Genomic DNA, 15,220 nt, shown 5'->3' on the forward strand with positions numbered 1-15,220 from the left:
GCAACACATGCAGGTTCTGTTCACTAAAGTAGACGTGCGCGCGTCTGTCATTAAGTAGGGCGCGCGCCCTCTCTGTGATAACAGCTCACGGTCAGCAGGTCATGTCACGTGTGATTTCCAGAACGCGAAAACATTGTTATATTAAGACAAAAATGACATTTTTAGGTAAATTATACCTCATAAATACAGTATGTGACTCATTCAACATCATTTGGAGGTGTCCATGTCACTGAGCAACGTGTGTGAAACAATGAAAAGACTCGTGCAGCCGCCTTTTCTCCTAAACTTAAAAATATGATTGGCAGAATCGTAGAAATGCTGGATTAAGATCATCTAGGGCAGGGGTCTCAAACTCGCGGCCCGCGGGCCATTTGCGGCCCTCAGTGCAATATTTTGTGGACCGCGCCGACCGCTGTACACTGAGAGAATCAGCGGAGTGGGGAGAGAGAGCGCTCCCCGCTCCGCTGATTCTATCCGTACACAGCGGTCACTGGCATTCCCCGCCCGCCGTGTAAACAAAAGGGCGGGGATGCCGATGACGTCACCATGCACTCCGCCCCTTTGTTAGACGCTGTGACGGGTTGGAAGTGTTAGGAGGGAACTCGCGCCGGCCAGAACCAAGGTAAGCTGTTCCCGCCCCTGCCTGCCACTTAGCTACCTATCTGCAGCCTGCCACCTACCTAGCTACAGCCTGCATCTTATATATATTATAGGTAGATACAGACTGATGTGACTGGAGTGGGGTGGGGGTGTTTTATTTATACATATATACGCCTTTTTTTTAGGTGAGGGCAGGCACGTGCACACATAGGGCTCAACCTGTGCAGTGCACATGCCTTTTTTAGTCTTGGATAGAAAGTGCCCTTCCAAAATGATCAAAAGTGCCCCCGCGACGCGGCACACCTTCGGTCCCGCCATTCAGTAGGCGCGCGACAACACCGTTCTTGAGTACGCGCGCGACAACACAGCTGATCAGTACGCGCACGATAACACCGCTCTTCAGTACTCTTCAGTACGCTCCCCCCCCCCACCCTGAGGGTCTCAGCTGCTTCCGCTCTAAAGCCAAATGTGGTTCAGATTTGTGAGAAGAAGCGCTGTCAAGTCTCTGGCAGCAAGGAGTAGGCAAATGCCATGTTCAGAAGAACTGTTCATAATCTTCACTCAATGTTCTGTTAATGTTCAGGACACTTCATGTTCAGAAGAAATAATTAAAACTGTTAATAATGACATTTGAGGACTTTTTTTTTTGTGAAATCCCTTATGCGGCCCAGCCTCACCCAGACTTTGCCTCCTGCGGCCCCCAGGTAAATTGAGTTTGAGACCCCTGGTCTAGGGGGTCGAATCGAGATCGCGATATTTTAACGATTAATTGTGCAGCTCTACTCAATGCGTTGCATTTACTGCGTGTTCAGCGCAAATGTACGCTAAATGTAAATTCTAATACTGTACACATCATTGCTAATGAAGCTCGCCTTTACTAGGTTCACTTATTATACTGTGATATTATACCATCACCGTTCAAAAGATGAAAAATACCGTGATATTAGTTTTAGGTCATATCACCCACCCCTAATTACACTCAAAGCGTTTGACAATTTTCTGAAGGGGGTCTCAAAAATTAAAAAGTGTGACTTTTTAAGAACACAAATCTCTTCAATAACAACATCTGCTGAAGCCTGAATGATTTACCAATGGGCAATGACATCGAGACAAAAGGGTGAATATCATCTCTGATCCTTCACACACACACAAACATAAAAAAAAACTTGATTTCTTTACTGCTGCTCGAGTGATGCAACATTAAGAAATACAAGTTATGAAAATAAAGCTCCCTTTAGAGCGGTGGAGTAAACATTTCCCTCATTAGAGCCTAATCTGCTGAGACTTGCGGTGCCGCTTTTTGTGTTTTCGCTTCTGTCCTGATTTACACCTGATTTGAGCTGATATGAGAAGGTGGAGGCTGCAAAAAAATGCTAAAATCAAACCAGCCCCTCTGGATGGAGAATGAAAGGCATTGCTTGAGCGAGCGAACATATTTCATCATTGCACAATACATCGGTTCAGCATCGATATCTCAATGTGTGCATCCGCAATAGACTTATCGCAGGATCTGCATGTTGAGTTGGGATTATAGTTGACCAGGAGCTACAGTCATTGACGATTTTTAGCAAACATTTGATCATTTACTTGTGTTTTTATTAGGTTTGTGACTCAAGCATATCATATCAGCATATCAAGAGAGTTTAAAGCGTTCTGGCACAATAAATTGTAGCATTTGTAACTTTAATTAAAATTAATTTAATTGATTTATTTAAGGGTTACGCATTAGCGCAGTAGGTAATGCTGTCGTCTCACAGCAAGAAGGTCGCTGATTCAAGCCTCGGCTGGGTCAGTTAGCGTTTCTGTGTGGAGTTCGCATGTTCTCTCTGCATTCGCATGGGTTTCCTTCGGGTGCTCCGGTTTTCCCCACAGTCCAAAGACATGCGGTACAGGTGAATTGAGTAGTCTAAATTATCCGTAGTGTGAATGAGTGTGTATGAATGTTTTCCAGAGATGGGTTGCAGCTGGAAGGGCATCCGCTGCGTAAAACATATGCTGGATAAGTTGGCGGTTCATTCCGCTGTGGCAACCACAGATTAATAAAGGGACTAAGCCGAAAAGGAATGAATGATTTATTTATAGAGGAAAGACTCTGCAGTGATATTTTTACATTTGATTATTGAATTTCATAGGGCTGTGCAATTAATGTAAAATCCAGTTTCGATTTTGATTTTGGCTTCTAACAATCTTAAAAAAACATTAATCAAGATAAAGTGATTACTGCATCATATACCGCCAACTTATGCAGTGTATCAGTGTAAAGAAGGTGCTCATGTAATTCACACAACTACTAAATACCAGTATGGCAACACGCATAAAATTAAAGTCATGAAATAAACTTTGTTTATCAATATTAGATTTAACATAAATCTCTAATGTACATTTACTGATCGGGAAACAACTAAAAAGATCCATAGTAATGTCAACAACAAGTATAAGAAGTGACGTGCCATGCAGGGAATTCTGGGAAAGTTAGTTTGCGGTTATTCGCCGTATATATTAAGGAAACATACCGTTAATTAGGTAACAGATTTTTACTGTAGCATTTTAACAGTTTTTTACCGTTGAAATCACAGCCATTTTTACGGTGTATAATCATATCAACAAGATAGGGCGGTTTGTAAATGTAAATCAGGTTTATTTTGTACGTCAACATAACGGATATCCATACAGCAGTGAATATTAATGTGGTTTCTTTACGTTTGCCATGTAAAAACAGTGCAAAGCTAAGCTTGCGCGCTGTGTGTGTGTGTGTGTGTGTGTGTTTGTTTGTGTGTCCGCTGTGTGTGTACGCAAACTTTGAAATGACATAGTGTGTGACTCATCGTTGCAGAAAGGCTTGAATGAACTCCACAACAAATACATCAAATAATCATTGGGAAAGTTCTTACTGTAGGATTTCTCACAAACGTTACGATCTGCTTCCTTCATGTCTGTCACTATGCTGTTTATCTGACGCAGCTGGACAGATTCAGACGCACTCTGACAGGCACGTGCAAACGATGGGTGGGGAGAACCAGCATTAAAGGCACAGTGTTTTGAGCTGAAACTTTACAGATAAATTCTGGAGACACAAAAGACTTGTCTTAAATCTTGAAAAAGGAGAGTGCCCTTTAAACGTGGCGATTTTGTAATGTGCTTCAGCTGGTTGACTGAAAAAACAACAAAAAAAAAAACAATTTGCATATACCACAGTGTAGATCCTGCAGTGTCAGCTGAATATTTACCTCACAGTAGAGGCGATTGAACTCATCGCCTATGCGTCGCAGTTCGCGAGCGACCGCCATCTCCGGCGGCAGGGCTGCGACTGGTGCTGCCATCTGCAAGTGCTGGTGGCTATGTTCTGATAACCATACCTCTGAGGGGAAAAACAACACATACACACTTAATACACTGCATTGAACATAGGCAAGGCAAGGCACGTTTATTTATATAGCACATTGCATACACAGTGGCAATTTAAAGTGCTTTACATAAACAAGAATAAAAGAAACAAGTATGAGGAAAATAAAACAAATAATAAAAATGATAAAAAAACACAAAAAACAGATAAAATGTGATAAAAGAATGAAAAAGAAGAGAAAAACATAATAGTGCAATCTGTCGGACATACAGTAGCACAGTGCTCATTCAGTAAAGGCACAGCTAAACAGATGTGTTTTCAGTCTTGATTTGAATGTGTCTAATGTTGGAGCACATCTGATCATTTCTGGAAGCTGATTCCAGCAGTGGGGGGCATAGTGGCTGAAAGCTGATTCACCCTGCTTTGACTGAACCCTTGGAACTTCTAGTTTATATGATCCTAAAGATCTGAGTGATCTGTTAGGTTTGTATTCAGTAAGCATATCTGTAATGTATTGAGGTCAAAGGCCATTTAGTGATTTATAGACAAGTAATAATACTTTAAAGTCTATTCTGAATGTATCTGGGAGCCAGTGTAGAGACCTGAGGACAGGTGTGATGCGCTCTGATTTCCTGTTTCTGGTCAGAATCTTGGCCGTAGCATTCTGGATGAGCTGCAACTGTCTGACTGTCTTTTTAGGAAGACCAGTGAGGAGGCCGTTACAGTAATCCACCCTGCTGCTGATAAAAGCATGAACTAGTTTCTCTAAGTCTGATTCTTGCAATATTTTTGAGATGATAGTATGCTGATTTACTGACTGCTTTGACATGACTATTGAAACTCAGATCTGACTCCAGAGTCACACCAAGATTCTTGACCTTATTTGTTGTTGTTTGATAGTGCCAAGGTACGCATTCACCTCGAGAACCTCATCTCTGTTCCCAAACGCAATCACTTCAGTTTTTTCTTTGTTTAACTGAAGAAAGTTTTGACACATCCAACTGTTCGTTTCATCAATGCATTGGCAGAGGGTGTCAGTGGGGCTGTAGTCATTAGGCAGTAGGGCTAGGTAGATACCTAACATAGACATCACCTATAAACTATATAGCTGCAGGCTAACTCTGTTTATATATAACAGCTTAAGCTTTTAAATGCTATTAAAGCGATTAGTTGAGCTTACTTAATTATGAGGCAACGAGTTTACTCTTTTGCGGCACGGTGGCTCAGTGGTTAAAACTGTCACCTCACAGCAAGAAGCTCGCAGGTTGGGTCATTTGGCATTTCTGTGTGGAGTTTGCATGTTCTCTCTGTGTTGGGTTTCCTGCAGGTGCTCCGGGTTGGGTCGATAGATGATGCCATCGTCCATTTTTTTTCAAGGATGTGCCACTGGATGGGTTCTCACTATAGTTGTTAAACGTGATATTTAATTAATCTTGTCTCTATCAAATGACTCTTCTGACTTTTGAATCTATCAGGTGATGTGTTAAATCATCAGTACACTGCTTCAATCTTTCGCTGTCACACGTGTACTTAGTAATCTTAGTGAAAACCTCAGACACTGTTGGTTGGTTGCTGTTGTTTCTGCACCTTTATTACCAAGTTTGTCAACACCATTATAATGACACAGATCACTCTGCCTATTCATGCCAGAGTCCCGCGGAAAAAGTGATTGACTGGTGGTAATTTGTCAACTCAAGCTCATTCTGGAAACGTAGCCCCGCGGACTACGTGGCATGTAAAGGCCGCGTTTGGTTTTTTTCGAGCGAACGCTGCAGGGCGGTGTGGCGTCGCTCCGCCCCTCCTCTTCGCGCTCGCCGGCCGACGGCTCGTCTCCGAGTGGAGGGCTTTCCCGACGCAATCAGTTTGTCCGCCTAGCTCACAGCGTTGCGTCGGCGGAGCGGAGACCCCGGATGAGGAGGAGGAGCCGGAGCCGGCCGCGGTGGACGACGACTGGGATCGAGTCCGGGGAACAGCAGGTTCCGGAAATCAGGTAAGACAAAAAACGGAATCTGAAAAATAAGGGCGAGAACGCGGCGGGATCCAAAAACGCGGTCGAAATCGAAGACGAGGGCTTTTGCTTTTTTTTTTTTTCCCCGATCCGGCGGCTTTTCGCACGAGAACGGCATTAGACATTCACATTAGACATCATATAATGCCAAATTGGTCGACATCGCCCAACCCTAGTGCTCCAGTTTCCCCACAGCCCAAGCACATGCGCTATAGGTGACTTGGATGACCTAAATTGGCAGTAGTGTATGAGTGTGTGAGAATGTGAGAGTGTATGGGCTTTTCCCAGTACTGGGTTGTGGCTGAAGGGGCATTCACTGCATAAAACATATGCTGGGATAGTTGGTGGTTCATTCCACTGTGGCAACTTCTGAAATACAGAGCAAGCCGAAGGAAAATGAATGAATGAGTTTACTCTTTGAAGTAAAGAAAACTGATCGTAATTATAATATATCATATCATATTTAACTTGTTGCTTTTAAGGCGATGGGTTTACTCACTTTTTTAAAGTAACTATTCGCTTATTAGTGTAGTTACTAGTTAATTACTGAATAATAACTAATAAAGTGTTTACTAAAAACCTTAATTTTCCAGAATTTGATTGTAATGCAATAATCTGCACCTTTTCCAATGATTTTATAAAAATAATTTTAAAAAACGATTAGAAAACTGCCTAAACACCATTTTGAGACTAAACATTAATTACGTTTGAAATAAAAACAACTTTTTCAGAACATCTGTGCACAGAAGATCAATGCTTATTTCAGTTTTTAAAACTAGTACTCCATACACCAATCTAGGAGATATTTCACTTAGTTCACCAAAATTAGTTCAACACTTAAAGTTCAAGGGATTGTTCACCCAAAAAACTTTAATTTGCTTATTATTTCCAAATCATTACAAGTTTCAAGAGAAAATATTTTGAAGAACATTGAAAACAAGTGATATCATAGTAAAAAAAAACAAATTCAATGGAAGTCAATGGTTAAAGCATTCTTCAAAATAGCTTCTTTTGTGTTTAACAGAAGAAAGAAACTTATAAAGGTTTGAAACAAGTAAAGCTTTAGTAAAGGATGACAGAATTTTCCTTTTTGGGTGAACTAAACCTTTAAATATCACACAACATCCTCTCCAACAACCGCCTCTTCAAGCTCTGTTTATCTTTTTTTTTTTTTAACTTGCATTAGCATGAATAAATATTTGCCAAGCGTGTTAAAATTCCAGCGTCTGTCAGCGGTGAGACAGTAGCTGAACGGCTGAGGTTATTATGAGGCTAAACACTAATATCACCCATATTCTGTCTGAACTCAAATTGATTTCCCGCTATGACTCAAGCGAGAAACTCTTTTGACTGTTATTTCTCGTGCTCAATCATATTAGGACCTTTGGAAACTCATTTCCTTTCACAACTCCGCTAGACCTGTTTGAGCTCAACCAGACAATATCTCAAATATCACTCTGAGTTTTAGTCAACACTTTCACCTCCGATCTCTCATGCCTTTCTACAGTGCCAACGACTGTGTCTTAAAGGGATATTCACCCAAAAAAGAGAATTTACACACTATTTATTCACCCTGAAGTAGTTGTAATCCTGTTTGAGTTTTTTTGTTCTGGTTAAAGGGACAGTTCACCAGAAAAAATTTAACTTGCACACCATTTTCTCAGCCTGAAGTAGCTGTAATCCTTTTTGTGTATCTGCTTAAAGGGACAGTTCACCCAAAACTGAAATTTCTGTCATGATTTATACACATTTCACTAGTTTCAAACCAGTTTCCAGTTCTGTTGGAGCCCACAAAAAGGAATACTGAAAAAAATACTATGGATGTCAATGGTTACAGGTTTCCAGCATTCTTTAATATATCTTCTTTTGTGCTCACCAAAATAAACTAAAACACACACACACACACACACAAACAGGTTTGGAACAAGTAAAGGGTGGAAGAATGATGACTGAATTTTCATTTTTGGCTGAACTTTCTCTTTAACACAAAAAAAGATATTTTGAAGAATGCTGAAAACCAGTAACCATTGACATTCATAATAGAATAAAACAATGGGAACTTGTAACCATTGACATTGATAGTATGAAAAACAACAGAAGTTGCATGTTTCCAACATTCTTCAAAACATCTTCCTTAGTGCTTACCAAAACAAACAAACAAACAATAAACTCAAACATGTTTGAAACAAGAAAAAAATTAAGTAAACGCTGACAAAATTTTCTTTTTGGTTGAACTAATATTTTAAAACAAAGATATTTTAAAGAAAGCTGAAGACTGGTAACCATTGACAATAAAAGAAGGAAAAACAGTGGAAGTCAATGGTTACAGATTTCCAACATTTTTCAAAACATCTTCCTTTGTGCTCACCAAACAAACAATAATCTCAAACATGTTTGAAACAAGTAAAAGTCAACAATGACAGAATTTGCTTTTTGAGTGAACTGTCCCTTTATGCAAAAGAAGATATTTTGAAGAAAGCTGAAAACCGGTAACCATTGACATTCAAAGAATTAAAAATAATGGAATTGATGGTTACAGGTTTCCAACATTCTTAAAAATATCTTCTTTTGTGCTCACCAAACAAACAAACTCAAACATGTTTGAAACAAAATAAAAGATAAGTAAACAAAGACAGACTTTTCACTTTTGGGTAAACTATCCCATCAAGGCAAAAGAAGATATTTTGAAGAATGCTTGACATTCATACAGTAGCATGAAAAACAATGGAAGTCAATGGTTACAGGTTTCCAACTTTGCCTGATATCATTTTGTTTGTGCTCACCAGAACAAACACACATTTAATTTTTGGGTAAACTATAACACCAAAAAATATATATTTTGAAGAAAGCTGAAAACCAGTAACCATTGACATTCATAGTAGAAAAAAAAACATTGGGCAATGGTTACAGATTTCCAACTAACAAACAAAAACATTCAGACATGTTTGAAACAAGTAAAGGGTAAGCAAAATGACTGAAATTGAATTTTTGGGTGAACAATCCCTATAAAGCAACAGAAGATATTTTGAAGAATGCTTGACATTCATAGTTTGAAAAAAGAATGCCAGTCAATGGCTACAGGTTTCCAACTTTCCCTGATATATTTTCATTTGTGCTCACCAGAACAAACAAACACAAATTAAATTTTTGGCTGAACTGTACCTTTAACACTAAAGCAGATATTTTGAAGAAAGCTAAAAACCGGTAACCATTGACAAATAGTGGAAGTCAACAGTTGCAGTCTCCAACATTCTTTAAAACATCTTCCTTTGTGCTCACCAAATCAATCATTCAAACAAACAAACAAACACAAATTCCCTTTTTGGCTGAACTATCCCTTTCAAACAAAGGAAGAAATTTTGAAGAAAGCTGAAAACCGGTCACTATTGACATTCAAAGAAGGAAAAACAGAGGAAGTTAATGGTTACAGGTTGCCAACATTTCTTAATATATCTTCTTTTGTGCTCACCAGAACAAACAAAAAAGCAAACTCAAGCATGTTTGAAACAAGTAAAAGATAAGTAAATAATGACAGTCTTTTCATTTTTGGATGAACTATCCCTTTAACATAAAATAAGATATTTTGAAGAATGCTGTAAACCGGTAACAAACAATTACAGTCAATTGTTACAGATTTACAACATTCTTCAAAACATCTTCTTTTCTGCTGACAACCTTAAACATGTTAAAAAAAAACAAGTACACAATCAAATCTTAATCCTGAGTGAACTATCCCTTTAAATAAGCACACAATCTGATCTAAATCAACACTGAAGAGGCCAGCAGAACATGCACTCATCGTTTCTGGTTTAGTTCTTTCACCCCATCTTCATTCATCTTTGACCGGATAACATATTTGACGCACAACAAAAAAAGTCACAAGGTTCATACGTGTACATTCAAGACCCTGTGCCAACACAATGCAGCAGCTAACGATATAAACAACAGGCCAATGCTAGAGGAACTCTCCTGCCGAGCGAGAAACAGATGAGAGCCCTGATAACTTCTTGTTGTTTCTCTTGGCCATTAAGAGTGGCTACCGGAAGACAATTCAGCATCTCATATCTCCTGCCTCTCAATAGGGAAAACAGAGATGGGCTGGATCTTATGTCTAGCCCTCACAAAAGACAGGCTAGTCTATTTTGACTGCGTGCACTAAGGCCAATTCTCTCTCTGACTGCTTTCTGGAGGCCTCGGTGACAGTAAACAAGACGACAACAGACAAATCAGCTCACTCCATCAGAGGCATTTTGGGAAAGGCGGGTCACACGCTGAGGTTATGAGTGTCAGGTGCATTTTGGGTTTGTTTTGCGAGATTATGTGAATGGACCGAGCAATGTTCAATACACTTAAACTAATATGTTTTTGTAAAGGTGCAGTTTGTAAGTTTGATACCCAGGGGTTGAACTAGGTATTGCACCCCTGGTTTAAAACACACAAGAGCAGGTTGCCAGATTGAGAACATCAACAAAGGCTGATTTAAACTGAATTCAAACTAAAAGCAACGACAGAGGATAGAGTAAAAGAAGTTTTTGTCCTAATTAACACCTGAAATTTTAGAAATGGCTTCTATTTATTGCAGCTGAACAACAGAAAACTGACGATGATCACCTAAGGTACACCTCATGTGTTTTATTCAACACAATGTCACGGCATTTCGTAACTTTTTGATTTAGTGGCTAATTTGTATGAATTCATACGATCTAATTTGAACAATTTAGTACGATTTGCTCATCCCCCAATGACGGTTGGGTTAAGGGGTGGGGTTAGGTGCCACGCCTCCTTTTAAAAATCGTACATTTTCATACGACTGAACTTGAACGAATCGTCAATACTTACGTTTTATCGTGAGATCAGGCTGGTTTTATTCAGTGTTGAATGCTAATAATATGAGTTTGAATGCCATTTTACATAATATGTATTGCCATACTACTGAAAGCAGCAGCAGAAAGTTCACCTCAGATCTTGAAAATAAAATAAATAGAAATTAAACTTTATAACTGAGACTCAGTGCAAACCCACACATATCAGTGATTTAGCATCTACATTTAATAAGGTTTGAGGTTTAATTTGTATTTGTTTGTATTAGGCTTGGGCGGTAATACGGTAATATGGTATACTGCGGGATCTAAAAATAGCAACGGTATCAGTTTCAATACCGTTATACCGTCATAAAAAACAATGCACTTTTATAGGAGACAAGTATTAAATAATAATTGTTATTAATTTAATGCTTAAAAATGCATATGCGTGACTGTCATCACGGGACAGTGTGAAGAAGAGAGAGAGGTGAGGTAAGATGGCGAGTCATGCACCAAGTGACCTGGTCTCGAAAGAACACAACCTCTGTAGTTTGGCAGTATTTCGGGCTTTGACCGAACGAGATGGGAGACGTGGTAAATACGAACTAGAGGTCTGCATTCCCGCTGCTGTACCGCGTAAGCCGCGGGACCCAGCCAGATATCTTGTGGTGCAGGAATAAATTTCAGAATAAAGCAAGCGAGCACGCGCGATTCCATGTGGATGCTGTTTGTGTGTGTGTGTGTGTGTGTGTGTATGTGTGTGTGTGTGTGTAAATAAGAGAGAGCATGGTGCTGTGTGTGTGTTTATACACAGTGCACAGATCTCTAATATGAACAAGACAATTTGCAAATTGTGCAACAAACAGGTGACGGTGAACCTAAGGTCGCATATACAGCGTTGTAAAATGTGCAGGTCTTTCAAGGGGCGGGGCTGCAGTATTGTGTGTGTGTGTGTGTGTGTGAAGTGGAGAGGGAGAGACAGAAAAGAGGAGTGGTTTTTCGCAATGGGACTGTTTTCAGTGATGTTCCCTCTTTGTTGACTGATTTTGTTGTACCACACGGAGAGTAATAAATGATTGGACCAAGTCTGAGCCTTACATCATAATGTTTTTTATATTGCACAGTAATACCGTATACCGAGGTAAAATAGGGAGGAGGTTTGACTGTATCAAAATTTGAATTCCGCCCAAGCCTAGATTGTATACCTTACCATTTTGTTGGAGTGCAGTAAGTGCACATATTCTATGTTTCTCAATGGCTGTTCAACTAACCTGCTCACCTAATGTTTATGTTCGTAATAGTTATATTATTTGCATCTTCAGCTCACTCCATCAGAGGCATTTTGGGGGAAATGTTGTGGTTATGAGTGTCAGGTGCTTTTTAGGTTTGTTTTGCGAGATTTGGGGAATGGAATAAGAGGTTTGCACATGCACACATACTGACTGAATATGCACTCAAAATATTACGTTTGCTGCCTTTTTTTAAATTACTTGATTAAAATGTTGCTGAAACGACAACCTGACACCTTAATTTGTTGATACTTAACAAGACAACTTAATTGTTTTATGTCCAATTCACTTGAATTTGTAAAAACTAATCAGTTAACTTAATTCTCTTATGTTGTCCCAACACAAATTGATTGTGTTGAATTCAGCATTTGTACAGTGTGGAAAAAATGATGCCTGCAAAATTGTTGCAAAAACTTTATATGGGTTGAGTTTACACAAACAAATAAAATGTACTAATGTTCAACTAATTTGTTTGTTTAAATTCAGCCCAAACAAATTGTTTACAACCACTTAACTTAAAATTTGATTAGATCTAAGCAATCATTAAATTATTCATTTTCTTTTCGGCTTAGTCCCTTTATTAATCTGTGGTTGGCACAGCGGAATGAACCGCCAACTTATCCAGCAAATGTTTTACGCAGCGGATGCCCTTTCAGCTGCAACCCATCACTGGGAAACATCCATACACACTCATTCACACTCATACACTACAAACAATTTAGCCTACCCAATTCACCTTCACCACATGTGTTTGGACTGTGGGGGAAACTGGAGCACCCGGAGGAAACCCACGTGAACACAGGGAGATCCAAGGAATCATCTTTGAATGCTTTGTTTCAGTGTAGTTGACAAATAGATTTTAGTTTTTTTTTGGTAAAACACCCTTTTTGTAGAAACAATAGATATATTTATGTAGTTTAAAGCTTGGCGTTTGAGAAAATATTGGGGTCACTGACTTTATATTTTTTTTCATTTTTTTTTGTGCTGGGCAAATAATATGTTTGTGTGTGTAATGTGTAAATTTTTTATGCATATATAAATACATAAAATACAAATGCATGCGTATTTTTTGGGTAATGTTTATATTTAGATATAAAATGTAGATGTATATGATACAAATTTTATAGAAATTGAAATATCTATGTAACAACATTTTGTTTTATGTATGTGTATCATATGCATTCATATATATATATATATATATATATATATATATATATATATATATATAGTTAAAGTCAGAATTATTAGCCCCCCTGTTTATTTTCTTCCCCCCAATTTTTTTTTTACAGTAAGATTTCTTCAACACATTTCTAAACATAATAGTTTTATTTCTCATTTCTAATAACTGATTTATTTTATCTTTGTCATGATGACAGTAAATAATATTTCACTAGATATTTTTCAAGACACTTCTATACAGCTTAAAGTGACATTTAAAGGTTTAACTCAGGGGTCGGGAACCTTTTTTTTAAGCAAAGAACCATTTCAGATTTTTTTGGCAAATGCATTTTTTTAAAGAGCCATTGGGATATAAGGACATTTATAGATGTTTCTTTTCGCTATAAACACTCATGAATGTTGTTTGAATTTATGTGCACAAGGCTACCATAGAAATGTAAGTTTCATGCCCTTTATTGGTGTCAGATTAATCCACAAGTTAATCCACAGCGCCGCACACGCACACTGGTTGAAACGTCCTTTTATCCTTATTCATTTTGCTGTAAATATATACAATAAAAAGGTCATTTGTAATTGTATTGACAATAGTAAATGTATTTTTAGTGACAGTTTTAATTTTTAATTGAAGGGAGACAGCTGGAGAGCCACATATTTTTGGTCAAAGAGCCACATGTGGCTCCCGAGCCATAGGTTCCCTACCCCTGGCTTAACTAATTAGGTTAAGAGGTTAGGGTAATTAGGCAAGTTGTTATAAAATGATGGTTTGTTCTGTAGACCAGTGGTTCTCAAAGTTTTTTCATAAAGTACCACCTCAGAAAAAAATTGTCTCTCCAAGTACCACCAAAATGAGCAGTATTGAAATACAGTAGCGTAGTAGGCCCAGTAAAGCAGCTACAGCTCTGCAAAGTAAAAAAAAAACGTTGCGGATTACCTCACAAATATACGCTATATATCATATGGTATATTATATACATCATTTTTAATACATTTTGAATATATATGTAGCATGTACATGACATATTTCATTCCTCCGCGTACCACTAGAAGAAAGCCTGCGTAACACTAGTGGTACACGTACCACAGTTTGAGAACCACTGCTGTAGACTGTTCAGAAAAATATAGCTTAAAGGGGCTAATAATATTGATCTTAAAATTGTTTTTAAACATTTAAAAACTGCTTTTATTCTAGCCGAAATAAAACAAATAAGACTTTCTCCAGTATAAAAAAATATTACCAGACATACTGTGAAAATTTCCTTGCTCTGTTAAACATAATTTGGAAAATATAAAAAAAAAAATCAAATAAAAAAAAAAATCAAAGGGGGGCTAATAATTCTGACTTGCACTATATATATATATATATATATATATATATATATATATATATATATATATATATATATATATATATATATATATTCCCGGGTAAAAGTTTGGTGTCAGTAGGATTTTTAAATGTTTTAAAATAAGCTCCTCCTGCTCACCAAGGCTGCATTTATTTAATTAAAAACACAGTAAAATTGTGAACTGATAACTGATCAAAAGTAGTTAATAATTTAATTTAATCATTTATTCCAGTGATTTTAAAATTAATTTTTAGCTTCATTACTCCAGTATTTAGAGTCACACGGTCCTTCAGAAATCACTCTAATATTAATTATTGTTATTATTTATTTAAATAAATATTTAACAATCTATTTTTACATTTTAATAAGTGCTGCCTCAGAATAACAGAATATAAATAAAAACTGACCCCAAACTTTTTACTGGTGTGTGTGTGTGTGTGTTGTATGTGTGTGTGTGTGTGTGTGTGTGTGTGTGTGTGTGTGTGTGTGTGTGTGTGTGTGTGTGTGTATATATATATATATATATATATATATATATATATATATATATATATATATATATATATATATATATATATATATATATGTTGCACATGCACTGTCAAAAGAAAATTTTAGACGCGATTAATATTTGCCCATATACTACTTTT

General features: G+C 37.7%; 2 protein-coding genes across 4 annotated transcripts in view; both read right to left on the bottom strand.

The window, feature by feature from the left end:
• Positions 1–15,220, bottom strand: part of acoxl (acyl-CoA oxidase like) — a 354,958-nt gene that overhangs the window by 177,292 nt on the left and 162,446 nt on the right. The gene's annotated exons all lie outside the window — the stretch shown is intronic.
• bcl2l11 (BCL2 like 11) overlaps positions 1–15,220 on the bottom strand; it is a 58,930-nt gene that overhangs the window by 30,402 nt on the left and 13,308 nt on the right. For all 3 annotated transcript variants that reach the window (XR_015504901.1, XM_087277308.1, NM_001135791.1), the window contains 1 exon segment: positions 3,828–3,958. Coding sequence is in view for 2 of the 3 variants with exons in the window: in XM_087277308.1 (XP_087133434.1) it covers positions 3,828–3,958 (131 nt within the window). In the remaining variant the exon portion in view is untranslated.

Source organism: Danio rerio, chromosome 13 (genome assembly GCF_052040795.2).
Source record: "Danio rerio strain M-AB ecotype USA chromosome 13, GRCz13ab, whole genome shotgun sequence".
NCBI lineage: Eukaryota > Metazoa > Chordata > Actinopteri > Cypriniformes > Danionidae > Danio > Danio rerio.